We start from the raw sequence: 21601 nt of genomic DNA on the forward strand, positions 1-21601 counted from the left end.
AAATTTTATGAGATTTGTTTACATTTTTAGACTTTTAAAAAATCTTATGTTTTGATCTGTTTTATAATGAGTATTTGCATGATGACATGTGATTTTTACATATGGTTGGATACCATCTGATTTCAATACTGCCACCAACCCCATAGCTAAAACATCAGTGTTTAAGGCACTCTGTGTCTTACAGCAGTTTGAAAATTTTAGGTTACTATACCAAAATGCAGTGTTTCACTAAGCACTGTTTGTGATAACAGTAATTTTCTTTGCCTTCAGGATGCATAAAATGTCAGTGTTAGAATGAACCTCAGGCCTCACATTCTGATCTAAGGGCACCAATCTCGTGTCATACTGTGCCTGTACTTTTGATGAGGCTGTTGTTGGGAATTATAATTAATTCCACCAGTCATGTGACTCTGATTATTGTCTACAGCCAGACATTTTAGGTGCATGGTTCCTTACCATTTGTCAAAGCTTTCCACTGTTGTACTACTCTTCAGTTAAAACCTTGGCAACATATAAAACTTGAAATATTAACAATTAAATTATTACTTAAATTAACAAATTTAATTGTTAAATTGATCCAAAACAAGAAAGTGCCTAGAAACATATTGTTTAAGAAATATATATATTTTGATGCTTAAAAAAAAAATCTTGAATGCAGTTGTAGAAAACAGATTGAAATCAAATGTATGGGTTTGCAGTGCAACTTCCATCAACTCCCTTTCAGGACACACAGCTGTCTTTTCATTGTTATAAGAAAGGAGGGCCTGTTCAAATGCTTCATCTGGGTCAGTGTAATGGTATTCCATAAATAACATGTAAAACATCACAATAAATTTAGAGCAGATGAAGAAGCTTGCTCCCAGAAAACTTTACTGTCCAAAAGTGTTTAAAGAATTTTATCAAATGAGTCTTCAACCTGACTTAAATTTGAGGTGTGTAGTATTCACTGCATGGATAATATAAAGCACCAACTGTCACAGGGTCTTCATTCTATATTCATGTGAGATGCCAGTTCCATGACTACTTTTTGAAAATAAAGAAATGCCATTCTGTTCAGTCTTCAGCTCTATTGAGAAATACACTAAGAACTGATAACTTAAAAATATTTTCTGTAATTATTTCCATGTATGTTTTACGTGAAAATCTTGATGATTGCATATTAAGGGTTTAGTTATTGGTGAGACACTCTTTAAGCATTATTTCTTATCCCATTCAAATATATTAGTTCTGTTTTTGGTATTACATATATCTTCATTAGAAAATTCATAAAGAGTCATTAAATGATCTTCCAGGAGACATATCATGTTTTAAAAATAGTACACTAAAGATTAATTGCAGTTGGCCCTCAAACTCGTATCTAAGTATCACAAAGGAATTTATTATGGAGTAGTTCGATGTACACTGTTGTTTTATTGCTTTAACTATAATAATTATATTTGGTATTCATGGTTAGCTTTACATCTTTAAAGCACTTCATAAAGAATAATTAATCTTTGCAAAATCATGTAATTTCAATAAGATTGAAAATGTTTTCTCCTGGAGTGATTTTTTGTGTGGCATAGATCATGTATTGTACTATACTAAAGTAAAAAACCTGTATATTGAAAACTTTTCTGGTATCCTTTTAGACAGAGCTTATGTGTAACTTTTTGTAAAGGCCTTTATTAATGGTTCATCATGGAGTATATTTCTCTATGTGAGAATTTTCTCATTTCTCTATGAAACAGCTGTATACTGTTGAAATATTAACACAGAGAATTATATAAAGATTGAATGAAAAACACCATAACTAAGAGATTCAAAAGATATTCATAAGCCTATGAAACATCCCAGAATAGAATGTGTAAGAATAGTTCAACCAGTGGAGGCATTATGACACGATGATTCAATGCACTTCAATTTCTGCCTGTTACCTTTTAATAAATTTATGTAAAATTATCTGAAACATGCTTTGATTGTGTCAAGATGAGCTGCACTAGTGGCTGCAAGTTGAAATTTTAAACATCCTGAATTAATTACAGAAAACCTACATGCCAAGATTTCATGTTACTTGATTTAACATCAAAAATTCCATTTGGATCTGGTGACATTAAAGGAAAAATATTTTTGTGTGTAATAATTTTATCTATGTCTCTTACAGTGCACCTCCTCTCAGTTTGGAACTTTTCTTTTTCAACCAGTGAACATAACTTCTTGCCAGCTGTGAAAAACATGTATTTTATGCAATATGTTTATGCTATAAATGCATGAATAGTTATTGTAAATAGTTATTGCTAGATTAATTACTGCAAAATATGAACTTTATTGCTCATATACCTACAGATGTTTTCAGGGTTTCTTTTTCAAATTTTGTTCCATATGAGGTATAAAATAAAAGCAGATTCAGTTATTATGTCTCTAAAGAATGAGCAAATAAGAGGTACTTACCGCTCAAATAATGGAACTGGGAGCTTCATATCCATTTGTTTTCTAAGCACTAGACTGGCAGGGGGAGCAGGTGATCTTGGATTTACGTAGGATTCCGTTCCATACAGATGTCATGGCTTCTGCCCAGATGGGCCATTACTCACACTTGTAATACACAACAGCCACCTCCTTCTCTAAGTAGTAATTGGCAATTTTATGTTGGGTATGATTTCTGCACTAACTTAGAGTGGCATTGGCCCAATTGTAATAAATCTGTATTTCAGTGTTACAGGCATAGAGTGTATTTGTCAAAACTATGAGTATATATACAGAATATGTAAAGCAACAGTGTTGGTTTTGTTCCTACCATGAGTCTTTAGAACTGTTTTTCCCAGTCTTTTTGCAACCCAACATCACTTGAGAAAATTGGAATTTTTCTGAGCCTTCTTGTAAGTAGTAAACTTGTGTTCCTCATAACAAAGAGCAGTAAAATAATATAGAAGGGTTTTGGTTGACCTGTTTCAAATGTAAGATGAATCATTTCATTACCAAGAAATTCATGCATTCTTTCCTCAGCAGAATATTTTCTAGACAGTGAGAGTCTTCTAGACGAAGTAGCAGTAAAGTATAACAACAAACAGTAGAAAATGGTCCAGCAACAATTTTCTATTTAATCCAGTATTGGAACAGGTGTAAAGTTAATACCGGAAAAAATACACTGAGCCATTGTGAGAAGATAGAAGGTAGTCAGATGTTAGCATCAGGCTTTATTTGTAATGATGTATTGCATTTTGATAGCAGGTTTATTTAGTTAGCAACCTAAAACATCATTTTGTGAAGAAGCCATTCAGTAGCTCCTCAGTTTTAACTTAGTATTGCAATAGGAAGCTGTAAGTCACCTTTACTGTAATTCTGTCATATATTTAACGTAAAGATAAAGATAATTTCCACAATGAGTTATCTACCTAGTCCACACAAGATAAACCTTGGGCACAGACCAGCATTTCATTATTTTAAAATACAAATCACGAGGGCAGTAAGAAATTATCTGTATAGCTTTACCATCATTCTGTGGGGAGTAGTGAGATTGTTCTGTCCCCAGTGATCTACACTAACTAAGAAAGAATATTCCAGAATGTAAACATATCAAGGCTGCTATCCTCCTTTAAGGACAATGTCATTTACTCAAAAATCAATGTGTGGCCTACGACTACTCATAAATATCTGTTCTGTTTCTTCATACACACACACTTTAGAGTGAAAAAAATCAGAATATTCTCAGAAGACTCTAGGAAATACACATTCTGGGGATCATTTTCTAAGGAAAAAAATATTTGGGATTTATGCAGATAGACATTTTTGTTTCCATTAATTATCAAAAATTACCTGCACAATTTTGAAAATAGGTAACATCAGCAAAACAGACTTTGAAAACATACTCTCTTTCTCCTTTATTTTAGCTAATTTATATCATATGCAACTTTGGAGAATTTCCCATGAAGGCACACAGAAGTAAGAGCTTTCAAAACTTGTTTTTAGACGAACTATGGCTACTTATCAGACTATCAGGAAATAATAGTATTCTAATAGCTTTAGTTAAAAGAAGAAATCTGAAAAATGAACATTTACAGGAAAATAACTTTCAAATTTATCCATTTTCTTGATTAATCTTTCTAATAAGCCTTCTTAGATTTTGTCTACATTGCACTTGATAGTTATCACTGAGGCATTGCAAATAGTCTCTTCTAACATATGTAGTTTTTCATAAATAGCAAGAGCAGTGCAGTCACTATGGCCCAGACACAGCATGCCAAGTAAGTGTTTTCTACTTCAAATAGTGCTGCCTTGTCTTGCTGTAGTGCTAAAAAGTTTCCTTGTTTCTCAGGGGTTATGCTGGCAAAACAAAGTAAGACCAAATAATGTCATGACAGCTTTCCAAATTTCTCAAGTGTTAGTAGCTAGTCACCAGAGAGCTTGACTTTAGAGATCTGAACTTCTAACTGGACCTGTAGATGCCTGCCTTTTTGCCAGTTATATGGTCCCATTTTCAACAATCAAATACCAGAAAAAGATCTAATTTGGTTTTTTTTAATGTCACACAGGTGTCTCATGTTTGCAGGAATATTTTAATAGAGCTAGGAAGTGAAGAAGTTCTCACTTTCCCTGACTAGATCTAACATTTAGCATGTAAGTTTACAATATAGTGCAGCACGTTGCTATCAGTCTCCAGGGATAATGGGGAATTAGGCATAGATTCAACTGATCCTGCAAAAACATCAAATATATGTCTTACCTAAAGTGTACGAGTCCCATTGTGTCTCACCTTGTCATCTTGCTCAAATAATTTGCCAAATGGAGGGAATTCTCTGAAGAATATTTCAGTAGCCTGACAGGAGACCAGTCTGTAGTAGAGCTGCCTAAAGCAGCTAAAGCTGTTGCCTGACTCAGAGATACCCAGTTTAGGAGTCTCTTCTTCAAAAACCTTCGGAGCATACAGGGAAAAAAGGTGTGCTTTTATGTTTTACCTGTTTCATAAAAGCTGATTCTCCAGTTTCTAAGCATTATACTTTTCACAGTCTGAGATATGTTGTGGGGGAAGACTTGAATTACTTACATTATATATATTTGAGGAAATAATCAGTGAGGCTTCTCAGGACTTCTCAGTTTGTTCACAATCACACTGTTAGTGGTTACACCATGGATGGCATTGGGTTGCTTAGTATTTTCAGTGATGTAAATGCTGCAGGATTTGGACTTCAGTCTTTAGAAAAAGCTGCTGGAAACTTCATGCAAATTTGTACTTCAATCTGCAGATCAGAGAGGTTTACTACTTAGATTGTCACTTTTGCTCTTTATCATACTCCTCTAAATAATAAATGAAAAAGAAACCAACAATGGCTTTGTATACAGGCAATATTGGCCAGTATTCATTTAATAAATCTCATTAAGTACTTTATAACAAGCTTATTATTCTGCTTCTGTTAAGAACATTTTAATCTACTTCTCTAGGTAATGAATAATAATTTCCTACTGTTTTCTACTTAATATAGGACTGTAAACCATTTGAGATAAAGATCTCTTTTATGTTCCTTAGTTACCCTATGCATCTGTGGTTCTATGTTGCTATAAAATACTATGTACTTATCGCTGAGTACTTGTCCATGCACATTCCAGCTACATATGCACAAACAGCAAAATTTTCATCCAGCAGTATGTATTAGAGCAACACCTGTATACTATTCCTGGGACAGTGAGAATCCCTTAATACTATAAAAGGTCTATTTTTTTCCTACCATCTGCAGCTGGGAGACAGACCTGCTATCTGAATTAGCTTTTGTTTGGGCACTCTGCAATTTAAATTATGTGGTTTCCTTAAATTCTGAGAAAACTGAAGTTTAGGGGTTGTTTCTTAACCACTTTTTACTTAAGAAGCAGACACTGGCTGCAATGTCTTTTTAATGACGAGTTTTAGTTCCTGTACTGTAATCCAAGTTACAAATCTATGTATTTTTGTTAGAATACAAGTTGTCACTTCATGCTAGAAAGTGCCAGACAGCAATATACTAAATTACGCATTCACATCTGTGCATTGTGCACATCTGACAGGAAAAAAAAAAAAGTATTTATGTATAACAGGTAATTACCATCATAATTCCTGTCCTACCAAATAATATAATAGTATTCATAAGAATATGTGTGTAAAAGTAGGAGGACAACATTGTGCAGTTTGTGCTTGTGCATCATACATGCGCTCTGCAGACTCCTGGGCACTGGTGGACTGCTTCCAAATGCATCTGTGAAAGCCAATTAGTAAATAACTTCAACGTCAGTTTGCAGAATTTAGCTCTATGGGATCTGCACGTACCCTGGTAGGGGGAGGGGAATTACAGTTCTGTGAATTGAAAAAATAATACCGGAAATTAAAAGGAAGGTATTACATAGATGCAAAAGAATTGTTCTGGGTAAATGTTACCTGGTAGCAGCGGCTCTTCTGCAACAGTGCTTGGATTTGGATAGAAACATCCCAACTTTATTAAAAACCAGGAGTTAAGATACTACGAGAAGCTTAAACTTCCCATGTTTGTGTTGCAAAAAAGATGTAAACTATGTTAAGGACTGGATAGTCTGACAAGATAAATCTGATGATTTCTATGTCAAATACTCAATGAAACCAACACAAAACAATAGGTCATATACTGTAAAAGCAATGTAAATAAAGAGAAGCAGCAGCACAGACTTGTGCTCTAGGGTTGATTTTGGAATTACAGGAAAAGGAGGAATATCTTTGCCTTATTTTTAACTAGGAAAATTATTTTAAGCATCACGACAGGCACGATAGATAATAGGAACAAAGGTACATAAATCTAAATTGCTGCAATTGATATGGAAGCGGACCTCAGGCATTAATGCTCTTAAGCTGTGGGAACTGGCTGATCTTTGTTCAAGAGCTTTGAAAGAACTGGTACGGGAAATCTCAGTCTTGTATTAGGGATTGTTAATAAGATTATAAAATCAGGAACAGTATAATAGTAAATGTGTTACTTGTATTTAAAGAGAGTGGAAGTGATCTAGACAGTTACCAGTGCCAAAAAACAAAAACCCCAAAAACTGAAGACTGGAATTACTAGCCATCAAAACAAATAGAAAGTGGGATAAAATCATATGTGCTTACTAAATTAAGTTGCTTTCAGCAAGCTTAATATTATTTTCCAGACAAAGTAGTAGGTAGACTCATGTAGATGACCTTTGTTATAATGCCACTTGGGAAATTACTATTTAAAATGGAAAACATGGGTATCAGTAAAATAATTTTAAGGAAGATAAGGAGCTAGTAAGATAGGCAACAAAAGACTCTCAGAAGGTATTATTTCCCAAGTAAAATGCTACTAGAGTTCTAGGATTTCACTAAGTATTTTATTGATGGTTTTCTTAAAAATAGTAGGCTGTAGGAGTGCACTAGTGACACTTTCATATGACTCAGTGTTAGGAAGTTATTACTATAGAAAAGAATCAGATAACAGGATAGTGGAGTAATTCAGCAGGAGGGAATGTAATGCTTAGAAGTTTTCAGTTCTGAAACTTTTCGAAACTGTTGAAGAAAATAGAAAGTCTGTTGATGCTAATGAAGATAGACTGACCACAAGGAAAGACAAGTTCAGTGACTCAACACCACTTATATTATTTTCATAATTGCTAACGCTTTTTATGACATTATCCAAATATTGAAATAATTTGATTTTGCAGGCCCGGAAGGTTTTTAAAATACTACATTTATTGATGACTAAGTTACAAACAGACAGAAAATCCTTACTCATAAATAAAATTAAAACGAACAAAACCAAGGAAAATCATGGCAAATAAAAAAGATTTTCATTCATTAGTGTGCACTACCTCTCAAATATCTGAGTGCATATTCTGATTTCAGAAAGAAATTATACTAATATTATACTAATACTATATGCGGACAATCTACTTCGCAAGGCCTGTTGTGACAGGACAAGGAGTTTAGTTTTCAACTAAGGGAGGGAAGAATTAGGCTGGAGATAAGGAAGAAATTTTTTACAATGAGGATTGTGAAACACTGGAACAGGTTGCCCAAAGAGGTGGTAGAAGCCCCATCCCTGGAAACATTCCAGGTCAGGTTGGACAGGGCTCTGAGCAGCCTGATCCAGTGGAAGACGTCCCTGCTCATGGCAGGGGGGTTGGACTAGATGGCCTCTAAAGGTCCCTTCCAACCCAAACCATTGTTTGATTGTTTGATTCTAATGTGGTTCAGGTTTTTTTTTTCCTCAGAAAAGCTATATCAAAGGTTCCAATTTGACAGAAAGCTGGAGGGTCTAAATTGTATAATACGAAAATATGTTCTTGCAAAATTCATTAAGGTGTCTGGAGAAGTTTCAGGAATCCTCACATAGAAAATAGTCTAAATTTCCTCTTCTTTGAATTTTTTCAGAAGCAAAAGAATTGCAGTATGTCTATTACTATCTCAAAAGTAACAAGAAATATTTCCCATGAATAAGCAACTCCAGACAAAACAGAAATCTGCTCATTAATGATTCTGATAGGGTGATCTACAACTCAAAGATTTAGGAAGTTTTTATGAGATGATTAAAAGGATAATTTAAATGTTCTAAACTATCAGAAATTCAAATTTATTTGATTGATTTGAGGACATCAGAAAAGTATACTTGATAGAAAAATAAGATAAATTAACAGAAATGAAAAAAAAGTCTCAAAGCATTGTCCCTTATTTTCCAAGTCTCCCATTCTACACCTCCCCTTCCCCATCCAAGAAAAGATGACACCTAGACAGGAAAATGTGAAAAAAAACTATGTCTAAATAGGATTCCATAAGAATTGTCAATGAAGCATTCTTTTTCTCTATTTCCTGTTGTAAATAATTTCTGCATTGTTCAATTCAGGTAGTTATCGTTCTTTTTACAAAATATAGTTGTGTTCAGAACACGTATGATGCTTGGCAATATTGAAAGAGATCATCTTCACTAGGCTAATACGCAAATTATTAGCAAGTGAATTGCAAACATTACCAGATGGGGGGAGGGGTGGGGCAGAAGGGGTTTTTTGTATTCTAGGAAAACTCCAAATGTGTTGTTGGCTCCCTTTTCTCCACAGCCCCGTAGAGAAGGTAAAGCTCATATGAATGGAGTATACCTGAGTTTCCAGTGTGCATAGTAAAGGCATGCTTTGTGATTTAAAAAAAAAGGTAATTCCTAGTGAATACTTCTGCTCTTTCATGTTGATATTTTTCAGTTTCCGAAAAAGTCTATGTTTTCTCATGTAAGATTCTCAGCTACTTCTGAATATTCATGTCAACATCATCTTATAAAGGAAAGAGCAGAAGTCTTTCCAGAAGTCATCGATATCTCTCTTTCGATTAACCTAAGTATGGGCTGCTAGCAAGCACCGTCCTATTAACTCCATCTTGTAGGCTCATATGCCATCTTCATAACATTGTTAATGTACCCAGGTTTGGGAAAAAGAACTGAAAATAGAAACCAGTTTTATCAGATAAGTTTGTGAGCAAAATAAATAATCTCTTTTTTAGCATCACTTATTAAACAGAAGATGAAGTACTTAAATAAATAGAATTATCTTAAATCATATGCTTTGTTTCACTTTAAGCTTCTTCCTCCAGTATGAATATAATATTGTATAATATTACAGTAACTAATATTTACTGGAATAAATTGAAATTCTCTTCTTTTTTTCCAATAAGAACAAGTAAAATTTCATTCCATTTTGTCATATAAGATTCAAGTACTCTGAACTATGTTCTATTTGAAATAAAGTATGACTAAAAATCAGACATAATAATGTCCACACTACAGAATAGGTCATGACTATTCACTGGAAGTGTATTTAATCTGACTTCAGTTTGTTGCCACTGTATAAACAAAAAACTCTCACCGTTTTCTCAATGTTTCAGTTGTACAGTTGTGAAAACAGAGAACTGGTTCTCTTAAACAACTTCTGCCAAACAGTTGCTGGGAATTTCAGCTGTACCTAGCATTTTCACTGAGGTAATATTTTAGGACTTGTGGTTACCGGAAGTCACTTCCTGTTTCAGAGCATGTACACATCCACACCGCTAATGTGGTGCCAGCCACGTACTCCACAGCAATGAGCTGAATAACAGGACTCCTCACAGAGAGCTCAAGCTCTGCTTCTGACCATAAATGAGATGGCTAGGACATGGGAGGCAAAATGACTCAATAAATACGAGCTCAAACTAATCCCAATTTTAATATGTTAAATCTCTATTCTGTCGGGAAACTAGACTGGTTGCTTTTCTTCTTCCTACTTTCCCTAAGGAAAAGGAGATTTGTGGGTCAGTAGGTGGGCCGGGAAAGGGGTCAAATGGGAAAAGAGAGAACAATTATCTGCCTTTCCTGTTTACAGTTCTTTCGCATACATTTATAGTTTATATTTGTGGAGTGATCTTTAAGGTATCTGAACCCTATCTTACACAATAGGGAAGAGATGACTCTCTGAGCATAACCAGTGTTGCCTAATCCAGGAAGATGGGTTGATATGCAGGACAGTTATTTTTCTTCAGGCATCACCAATCAGTAGTATCAAGGAGAGCAGGACTATTTCTCTTCAAATGAGACACAAAGGTAGGTTAATCTCACTGAGATGTACTGGCATTTCTTTCCAAACCACTCCATCTTTTCCAGTTTAAATCTATGCAACTCTAAGGATCTTTTTACATCAACTATAAGAAACAAATGGCACAGGAAAAGTATAGTGAAAACTGACGTTTACCAAGTGAGATGAGGAACAGTAATTATTTTTGATGCACCTGAGCAGATCTTACCTTTTAGAATGAGGTTACATGAAACCATCTCTTGCTCTAATTGAAGGGAAAAAAGAGAGAGAGACAGAACAAGCTAAGAAGTTAATAGAAGACACATAAAATATTAATTTTTCAAAGTTCTTGACCTGAAGATTCTTTGGACTTAAAGGGCTAGGACTTGGATGGAGAATGTTCTGCTCAAATTACATTTAGAGTTGAGTACATCATTTTCAGACCAAAAATATACTTGATAACTAAGCTCTTTTTCTTCTTAAGGGATAGCCACAAGCTCTTAGCAACATTACCTAATTCATGATTGTTATTCAAAAGTGAGCTATATGTTTTTTGAAGTTTTCTCTTTTAGTATTAATTTCAACTACATAATTATGGCTCTAAGTTCTCCAGCCCTGAGGGCAAGTTATGTGGAGTTGGTTATATCCACACTGGATAGCACTAATTTAGATCTTTTCTGGGTACAGAGAAACAATTTTTCTCTGTCATTTTTCAGTTGAAAATGTCTGAAATCATGTGATGATCTATCAGAGCCCATTGGAATGGTGTTTCTAGAACATGACACCAAAATGCACGTGGCTTGCCTTGTGATTCGTCATGAAGATGTCTGAGGGTGAAAGGCCTGTAGGGATGCAACAAGACTGTGTAGGAAGAATAAAGACAAAAAACCCTACTGTTGTCTGGACTGTTTGCAGCAAAATGCTTCTAAAGTTGCACAGTTTTTTCTCTCCGAAAGAATAGTATACTTACTCCAGAAGGGGGTCCAATGGTGACCTAATTTCCATGCAGGGTGGATGGTAGAGGAAGCAGACAGGACAAAAAGCTAAGTTACTTGGCTTGACATGCACTCATATAACACCTGTCTGTGAGTAAAGCAGTCTAAAATGTGGTAAGGAGCTTACTAGGCTTATCTGCTTGCTCTGTTGAGGATTCTGAGGACACAAATTTGTGCCTTTACTTCCTGTGTTTTTGTTGTTGAAGATAGCTTCTGTGAACCTAAAAAGTTGTATCACTAAAGACCTATCACTTGGATGATATCCTTCAACTGTATGCAGTGGGATGCATTTCTTACCACTTCATTAACGGAGTTATTTTTTAATCTATATGGTTTTCATGGAGAATTTACAAATAATAAAGGGATCCTAACACTCAAAAGATAGAAACGAATCCCAGGTACGGGGAATTGTCACATCCATGTGTTATATTTTCTTAATATTGTAGATGAGTCAATATTAACATTTAAGTGACTTAATTTTTTTTCAGTTCTTTCCTTCTGTTTTGGTTAAACTCTTTACTGGTTTTAAAAAACTGCATGCAAAAATGCTGTGTCATGCTTTTTTATTTCTTTAAAAGAATTTCTATTTCAACCTTTTTCCTGAAGGTTGAAATTACCTGTCTGCACAATGTTTATGTTAGAAACATGTTTCTTTCATTAGCCTATATCACGTACCTCATACTTAGTCTCAAAGAATGTTCCTTGTCACTGATAGAATATCTCAGGCTCCACAACTATTCATTTCTTGGAGGACATTCTGAGACTTTTTATAACCTTACCAAGTTTGATAAGCTTTTTTTTTGTTGACACTTGCCCAGAATCTACTGATTGAAGTCACCAGCTCAAACATGCTACCATTGGTCAGTGTCATTGTTTAGCTGTGAGACTGATGAAATTCTGTGTGCTTTTATTAAGAGCTGGCTCTGCAGCATTTCTTTAACATGTTTTACCTTCCTAGATACATGTTTGCCCTGTATGTTATTGTATTGTCACCAAAATATTTGATTCAATGACTTTTTTTGGCCCATTTTTGTAAAAATTGGAAGATACAGTAAGTTAAACTGATCTCTTCAGAAAATTTGTACTAATTCTTAGCATACAAATGGTAGTTCTACATGCCCTTGGTGCAGTTTGTTTCTCATGACCTGTATGGCTTGTATTATGTATTTTGATTGGTTTTGCTGATTTTTTCATTGAAAATCTGACACTGGTAGAACAGCAGTTCTTACCTCTCTTAGCACTTTCATCATTTAGTAGGGCCTGTAGTGACAGGACAAGGGGTAATGGCTTTGAACTAAGGGAGGGTAGATTTGGACTAGATGCAAGGAAGAAATGAGGGTGGTGAAACACTGGAACAGGTTGCCCAGAGATTGGTAGATGTCTCATCCCTGGAAACATTCCAGGTCAGGTTGGGTAGGGCTCTGAGCAACTTGATCTAGTTGAAGATGTCCCTGCTCATTGCAGAGGGGATGGACTAGATGACCTTGAAAGGTCCCTTCCAACTCAAGCCATTCTGTGATTCTATGATCACGACCAGAAATGTCACAAAGTAAGCTCTTCCTTCCATGCCTGCTAGTGCATTTGCAGGTATGAGAAGAAGCAAAGAAAATACAGGACTTCAGTTTAACAGACACAGACCTTAGTAAATTAAGTGAATTTTCTAATATCTCTAGTAATTGAAAAGCTGAGTGCTGTGGGAGCAAGACCATGTCGAAATTAAGGAATGGAGATGCAAATAATCCTCTCTTTGGTTCTCCTCCCCCGAAAGAACAGAATGGAAAGGTGTTCACAATTTTGCACTGTTAATAGGCCGATTAAAACCAAGGTTTATAGGACACAGTCTTCACTCCTCCCTGTTTAGATGTTTCACTGGGCATTCAGAAATGCAAGATTCCTGAGACTGGTAAGAGAGAGAAATAGGATAGATCCTCACTCTGCAGGCCAATGTGATTATTTATCTGGAAGTGAGAAGTGCTTCCAGATAGTCTGGTTCCTGCTACAAACATTCTTTGTCCATTATCTAATTAATTTTAGTGCAAAATTCTCAAGAAGACCTTGTAGAAGAGACTGGAATCTGGGATTCCTCCACCTCAAGGAAGAGCTGTTACCACTTGCAGACTCCTGTTTGTGTCTCTGTCTTTCTCCCTGCAGCTTCTCTATGCCTAGCTTAGATTGTGCACAAATGGGGAAGGTGCACTAGACCTTCCTATGGCCTAAATTCTGTGGTCAGAATACTGTTCTGGTAGCAGAACCAAGGAATCAAAGCATAATCTGCTTTTAATTGTTTTTTTTCTTTTTTATCTTTGTTTTTTCTTGAACTGAAATTGTGCTTGAACTACCTTTTCAAAGAACTTGGTGAACCTGAATAGTAATGCTTATCGGGTCAAAAAAAATAATGCCACTGAAGTTAATGTCACTAGGTGTTTTAGCTGTTGTGGGGTTTTCTTTCAAGGTGAGCTGCTTAGCGAATTATTACAGGCTTGAACTGAAAGAATTTCGTAAGTCAGCCTATACTGGAAATGTAACAAAAATTCTTTACTGCTCAAAGTCTCTGGCTTTAATTTATCCCTGCTCTGGAAAGCCCATATATTGTGCATTCCACTTTGTTGGTGAGTTCTTTAACTGGTTTGTAAAGCTACATAGTAACTTCACATACACCCACTCTCCTCCTGCAACTCTGCTTCTGAACGAAATTAGTTGAGTCAATGGGTGCGATGCTGAACTTAATGCCAGAAAAATACAGATAAATTGGCATATAGACACCGAATAGACTCGTTTGTGGATTTCAGCTGTGTTGGATGCCAGGTCAGTGTTGAGAAGCTCTTTCTCAAGATAGTACAAAGCATTAAGTAGGTCTAGTGCTGAAAATGTCAGTGCCCATGGATGATCGGGCAAGTATGCAGTCAGGAAAGTGCAATATGAAATAATAATGCTGGTGCAGATTTGTGTAGCATTTGGTGTAGTTAATATTTCATAGTAAGTGGATCTAGTCTAGGGAAAGCAATAGACAACTGGATTAGTTAGACGTGATGTTTTTTCATATTCAGATTAATCACACAGCCTTGCAGTTTTCACAGTTTTATTCACATTCTTTTCAAATGTCTCTGGTATAAATTCCCAAAGTAAAGGGGGGGAGAGGGGGGGAGGCAGTGCTTTTTATATAAAGCATGAACATATCATAACGGCTTAACTGGTCCTTTTAAAAGTATACTGAGTATTTCTCTTTACTGAACATGATTATATACTTTGATTTGTACTTTCTTAGTTAGAAAAGGCTAATTTTCATTCTCAGTACTTGTAATTCTCAATGTCTGCTTTCTATCATGGTTGTATTTGTAGGAAAAAAGAAAAGCCAACCCTTTGCACAGAGCAGGAGGATATATGTGATGCTAGAGCCCATTCGAATTTTGGAATCTGTTGTATTTTGGTGCTCCAAGACTTCACAGTACAGCAATACACAAACGTGTGCAGCAGTCCCGGCTCCCTTTTTGTCAGTGAATTGAAATAAATACTATTTCACTGTCAACACATTGTGACATTCAAGTAGTTTAATATTTTATTCTTCCTTTAGAATGGCATCAACTGTACTAGGGCTAATTTGGGATATTGTAGAATAGAGCTGTGACAGCAACAGAACTGAGTGTAAGGAAATAGGATCTATAAAAATTTGCAGTGCAGTATCTTATCGTGCTACTCCCAAATCCACCCACACCCTAATCAAATGCATAGTCTTACCACGTTTTGATGCCGTTGAAGTTGCAGCTGGCTTCCATACTGCAGGATTTCCTGTCCAAAAGGGCAAGGGGTCGTCTGAAGTTTAGAAAGTCACAGCGCAGCGTAAACCATTTGAAAAGAATGGCAATCAAACGATGCACAGCCTGGGCACGCTGAAGCCCAAACGCTTGTCCAGAAACCTTCCACATCTCAGCAGATCAACACCGTGAACTCCTTTTCCTCCATGTGTCTTTTCCCTAGAGATTTTTTTGCGCCTCCCTGCCAAATTTTCTTTGCTTTCAGAGAAAGAGCGAGAGGTTGGTTGACGGAAGGCTCTCTTGTTTTGCCTTTCTTCGAGGACGCCATCCTGCCCTCCACTCCCCTCCGCGGACAGACGTGGCGGGGTCAGGTAGGGCAGGGCAGGGCAGAGCAGGGCAGGGCCAGGGTAGGGCTGGGTAAGGCAGGGCCAGGGCAGGGCTGGGCCAGGTAGGGCAGGACAGGGCCGGGTAGGGCTGGGCAGGGCCAGGCAAGGTAGGGCAGGGCCAGGGCCGGGTGGGGCAGGGCAGGGTGGGGCCGGGCCAGGGTAGGGCCAGGGTATGGCGGGGCCAGGGCGGGGCAGGGCCAGGGCAGGGCCAGGTAGGGCAGGGCCAGAGCCAGAGCCAGCGTAGGGCAGGGCCAGGGCAGGCCAGGCCAGGGTAGGGCCGGGCCAGGGCAGGGCAGGGCAGGGCAGGGCCGGGTGGGAGAGGGCCGGGCCAGGGCAGGGCCAGAGCCAGGGCCGGGCCGGGCGCGCCGCGGCGGGAGAACCCACCTAGAGGGGCCCCCCTGACGCCAGCGCGGCCGCAGCCGAGCCCAGCCTGCTGCAGGGCGAGTGCCGCCGAGCCCTCCGGCGTCCGGAGCCGCCGCCGCCGCCGCCGGGCGAGGGTCCGAGGAGCCCGAGGGGGGAGGCTGGCGGTCCGCGGAGGGGGGAGCGGCAGCCGTTTGCTTGCGTCGCTTCAAAGCACACGCCGCCTCTTCGGCTTGGGCGCAGGAACCTTCCCGGGGATATTTACCAGCGCGTCGGGAGCGGTGACTGCTGTCCGGGAGCTGGGCCGGGGGAAAAGGACGGCAGGGAAAGAATGCTTAGGTAACGCGGGACTTAAAGCTTGGCTTTCATTTTGCGTCGGACGAATTGATGCACGTGGCTTTATATAGAGTGCAACATCAGAACAGAACTCGGTTCTGCAGTGGAAGAGCCGACAGCTTAGTCATTTTGCTTAAAGGGAGCAGGCAGCCCTACTTTGGGGTTAGACAGCAAAAATGAATTTGATCATAATGTGATCGCATCTGGTGGTATCTGACTGTGGTCCTGTCCTATGGGGCCGGAAAGGCATAGTTCCTTCTTTCTTAGCTGAAGAAATAAACCCGCAGTATCAAATTCGGAAACAAGTTTGGGTTTGTTGTGCATGGCTGTTAAACATCATCCTCTTCCCTCGGCTTCTAAAAAAGGAAAACTGCATTAAAGTGATCTCTGATGAATATGTGTCTAAGAAAGAAGAAAAAGCAATATTCATTTCTGAACATGGCAAAGCTATCTGAAGTTGCACATCTCCCCCTAACCACTGATTTTGCATGGGTGACAAGAAACTATCTTTTGACTAACCTTTTCCAACTGTCCAAAATGCTGCATATGAAGATGCTTTAATTCATAGTCAAAGCACTTGGATTTTTTATCAAGGCAAACTGTTGGCATTGTCATAGCAGTTACTGTACACTGATTAGTTTCATGTTTTTTAAGTAGCAAGTGATGCATAAATGGATGGACGTGTACCTAGAAAACCCCTTGAGAAGTCTTTCTTCGGACCCTGGGAATTTGTATTTTTGTGGATTACAGTAATTCTTGCAATAAGCCCTGCTGTTAACTGCTCATGCAGTTCTTCTGGAATGCATCTATGAATACAAAACCAGATAAATCTGTCTGACAAGGAAGACACTGATGTTGGAAGACCTGTGAACATGATGCATGTGAATAATTTCCCCTTTAGGAGGCATTCATGGATATGGTGAGTAGTTAATACACATTACAGATTGTTAAACTTGAAATGATTGTTTGCAAAATACTGTGGCAGCTACCAGATGCTATGTTTTTCCCTGCATAATTGTCAAATGAGCACTAACCGGGCTATGAGAAAAATGAAAACCTTACAGAGATAGCAGTGATGAAGTAACATGAGGTTGGCACTCCTTTGCATTTACAAAACAGGCAAATCATAAAAATGGTATTGTTATGGTCATGTTTTCTTACATGATAAAAGCCTTTCAAGCAGGGAGACGTATTGTCTTCCTGTATCACAGGAACACTTCTTCCCATTTCTTTCTTAGCCTGACTTGCAGGAAATAATGAAGACGTATTTTCCCCCTATGATATTGTGTTGTTTGTCCGGGAACTTATTTATTTATATACATTCAATTGACCTGAAAATGGGAAAACAATGCTCATTCATATGATAGTTCAGTAATCTTTAATAAATGCATTTGTATGATAGGTTCTCAGATGCGGCTGTTTGGAAGACAGTCATATAGCATTAAAATCCCTTTATCATCGTAAAAACATCTGTTTCCTCTTTGAACCGCAGGCATCTGTAGTTCTTGCTCACTGAAAAATCTTTCTCTGTAACTTCCCTTGCAATGTAGTGCAGCTAGCTTGCTTGTGAATTCTGCCAGTGGTTGTTGCGTCATGTCTTGCTCCTGGTACTGGAATGAACGTCTTGATTCGTGCTTAGTGAATACTGTTAGCCAAGGCTAACAATACCTCCCCGGAAAACTTTTGCTCTTTGGGTAAATATTGATCCTTTCAAAATATTAGAAGCGAACGTCTTATGGAAGCTCATTTAAAAAAAATGAACTGCGTTCGAGCGGAGGGGCTGGCCGCAGGGCGCGTGCTCGTTGGACGGCTTCACCCTCGGCCGCAGGTCAGCCCCTGCGCGTAACCGACTCGCAGGAGAACCTGCGGAAGGACTCCCCGGGAGATGCGTTAGCCGAGTCCTGACAGCCACGTTCTTTCTACGCCCTGTCGAAGTCGGGTTTGGCGAGCCTGGTCCCGAGCCGAGAGCCCGGAGCCCGGCAGCCGCGGCGCTGGCGTCAGCCGGTGTCATCGGTCGGAGGAGCCAATGGCAGCGGCCGGGAGCGGCGCGTCAGAGCGCGGGGCGCGGGCCGCCGGCGGCGCGGGGCGCCGGGCGCTCCCATCTTAACGAGCCGTTGGAAGGCACGCGCTTCTTCGGACGCGTCTGCTGTGTGTTCTGGACTGCGTTTTGTTCCACCTTTCCGTTAGACCGTTCCGTCTGCATAAAGCGCCTTTAGAGCCACCTTCAGACCGCATCACCTGACAGGCGAATGATGCGGTCTCGAACGTGTTTCATCTCCCCGTTTTGGCAGTTTTATTTAGCGGAGTGTGTTGGAAAGGGTGTTGCAGCCCACACCTAACAGGAGGACCGTTCCCATTGTCTTATAGGAATTTGGCCTACTTCTGTTTTTAATAACTAAGAGAAATTATTTGAAGTGTGTTTTAACCGCCAGCGTTTATCTTCTGACTGAGCGTTTTCGAACATGAACTCTGAAGTCTGCTGAAAGGGGTTTGGAACAAACCGGCTGTTTTTTATCTATCTAAGTACCTGCTGTCCCTGTGTGCTCCTTGCCAGCCCCTTGCTGTCTGCCACAGTACATGAACCCATTGTCTAGCAAAGACTGGCACAAGTGTTTGCTGGGAAGATATGTGAAGATAATGGTATGTTCTACGTTAACTGTTTTAACCAAACACGAATTATACCATGCCTGCGTTTGTGCTTACCGAATCATAGACCTTAATTTAGAATGGAAACGTTTTTAGCACACTGCTGTTCATCTCAGCCCTCACAGAATTGGCAAATTTGCTTATTCATGCTACAGTCGGTCTGCAAGGAGCACTTAGGGGTGCCAGGGTTTTAAGTTACCACTGATAGCTTTTCTTTTAATTCTGAACCTTCACAAATCCGTGCATTACCTGTAAGGTGTGCCAAACTTTTCTGTTGTGAATAGGAATTGGTACAAAGAAAAGGTTTCTATATGTATGTAACCTCTTCTCATGCTACTTTCAGATGCCCATTAAAGGATGATAATGAATACAAGGGAAAGGATATCTTTAATGGGACCCAGTTAGTTTTGTAGACCCAATTAGTTTTGTGTTTAATACAAGTATTAGTTGATCATCTTTAATATTGTTTCCCCAATGCTGATGCAACACATCAAAGGTGTTTTCTGGCCAGCATCATGTAGATCACAATATTTACAACATTTATATGCATACAGAACCAAGTATTTCAGAAGTAGGACTAATAATTTTCTGTACCTTAGAGATGTTGCTTTTTTAAGGCATTTTCTGTACCTTAGAGGCATGCACTATGCCTTCATGTGCTAGTTCCTGCTCATCTCATGTGGTATATGGGGAGGAAGAGTTGGGGAGGATGAAAAATGATCAGAGGGCTGGAGTACCTCTCCTATGAGGACAGGCTGAGGGAGTTGGGACTGTTCAGCCTGGAGAAGAGAAAGCTCCAGGGTGACCTTAGAGCAGCCTTCCAGTACCAGAAGGGGGGCCTACAGGAAGGATGGAGAGGGGCTTTTCGCAAGGGTGTGTAGTGACAGGACAAGGGGCAATGGCTCTAAACTAAAAGAGGGCAGATTTAGATTAGATATTAGGAAGAAATTCTTCACCATGAGGGTGATGAAACACTGGCACAGGCTGCCCAGAGAAGCTGTGGATGCCCCCTCCCTGGCAGCGTTCAAGGCCAGGTTGGATGGAGCTCTGAGCAGCCTGGTCTAGTGGAAGATGTTTCTGCTCATGGCAGGGGGGCTGGAACCAGATGATCTTAAAGGTCCCTTCCAACCCTTACCATTCTGTGATTCTATGATTCTATGAACACTTCTGAAATGTAATTTATCATTTCAAATGTCCAGGATTTTGATGTTGTGTAGCCAGTCAGGGGGGTGAATGTGTTTTTCATGTTTGGTCCTCTGTGTAGGTTTATGGAAAGAGTAACCAAAAAGTGATGGTCCTGAGAGTAGGGTTTGAATGTGAACCTGTAAGCTTTTGAAAGTGTAGTGAGAATTCCGGTACCTGAACCCTCCTGGTAATGTTGGTAACAGGTAGGAACTGACTACTGGCAAGAGCAGCTGTAAAATATGTATGTTCCCAGGCAGTACACATGGGACCACAACTATATCAGACAGATAAAAGTAGTTATAATCTAAATGGACTATAAACTAAAAAAATGAGACTGAAGTAGACAAAAAAGAGGTATTTTTTCTGAAGCTGTTTCAAATGGTTTGGGTTGTAGAGAAGCAGATACAAAATACATATGATTAAAGGGGTGCAGTGGTTGGGGCAAGTGAGGATAAAGTCAGTCCTAGCAATTGTGAGAAACATTTGTGATAATAGTAGAAGGAGGAGTAGGATTTTATAGCTACTTACCACATTACACATTATACAACATAAATTATGTATTAACAATATGCAGCTTAATGCCATTCACACTGAAACAATTTTAGAAACATCTACTGCTGAATTATATAACCTAGCTTTCCTTTTCATTACATTTTATCTGCCTTCTTGATACCAATCCAAATAAAGATAAACATGGTATTCTACTTTGGCTTGCCTAATTGTGTAAACGAATATTGCACATGCCTTTTAGTTTAACCATAGGAAAAACAGAAGTGAAAAACCTGTGTTAAAGAGTATCTGTCTTTAAACTGATAAAGATTTGAAATTAGTCCACAGGTGAATACACTAACGTTTCAGAATCAAAAATGTAACCTATGACTGTCCATCCTTTTCTGCCAACTTTTGGCCTGTTAAGACTGAATGAAATTTAATTTGGTTACCAAGGCAGTGAGTAAAGACAAAAAAAAAAATCCTTTCTGGATTACTTTTTAATCCCACTTTATTTACCTAATTTGATCATCATTGATCTATATACTTCATCTAATGCAAAATGATGCAGATGCATGGTTATACATGTTATCCTATGCTTCACATTAATTTGATGACTAACTAGCTTTTTCAAAAGTACCTTAGTAACTCCCTGAATGAATGCAATTGTTAATAAGCTTCTGTTCTCTGCTTTTGCCAGTATTGTAAAATAATGATATTAAATTATTTATTTGTGCGTTTTACAGAACCGCGCATGGTTTTCAGCCAGCCAGAAATGGTTTGGCTTTCCATTGTTATGTAGGTTCTTCCATTTTGTGAGAATAGAACAGTATGTAACTGGCAAGACGACTGATGGAAAGTGAAGATCTCGATGCTAATGCACGAAATAAATTTTTCGTTATGTTCTTAGGACATGATGTATCACCGCAGCTCATTA

At 38.7% G+C, this 21601-nt stretch overlaps 1 protein-coding gene across 4 annotated transcripts in view; it reads left to right on the forward strand.

Annotated features, from left to right (window-relative positions):
- The window catches only part of PDE4D (phosphodiesterase 4D), a 436095-nt gene that overhangs the window by 108740 nt on the left and 305754 nt on the right, over positions 1 to 21601 (forward strand). The window contains exons 1-2 of one of the 4 annotated variants that reach the window (XM_075447153.1): positions 16108 to 16347; positions 17002 to 17263. The exons of 2 other annotated variants lie outside the window; for them this stretch is intronic. In XM_075447153.1, coding sequence (XP_075303268.1) covers positions 17217 to 17263 — 47 coding nt within the window. In that variant the 5' untranslated portion in view covers positions 16108 to 16347; positions 17002 to 17216. Of the gene's footprint in view, positions 1 to 16107; positions 17264 to 21601 lie in introns of those variants that run through there. One more of the 4 variants, XM_075447152.1, reaches the window with a different exon arrangement.

Source organism: Opisthocomus hoazin, chromosome Z, assembly GCF_030867145.1.
Source record: "Opisthocomus hoazin isolate bOpiHoa1 chromosome Z, bOpiHoa1.hap1, whole genome shotgun sequence".
Classification (NCBI taxonomy): domain Eukaryota; kingdom Metazoa; phylum Chordata; class Aves; order Opisthocomiformes; family Opisthocomidae; genus Opisthocomus; species Opisthocomus hoazin.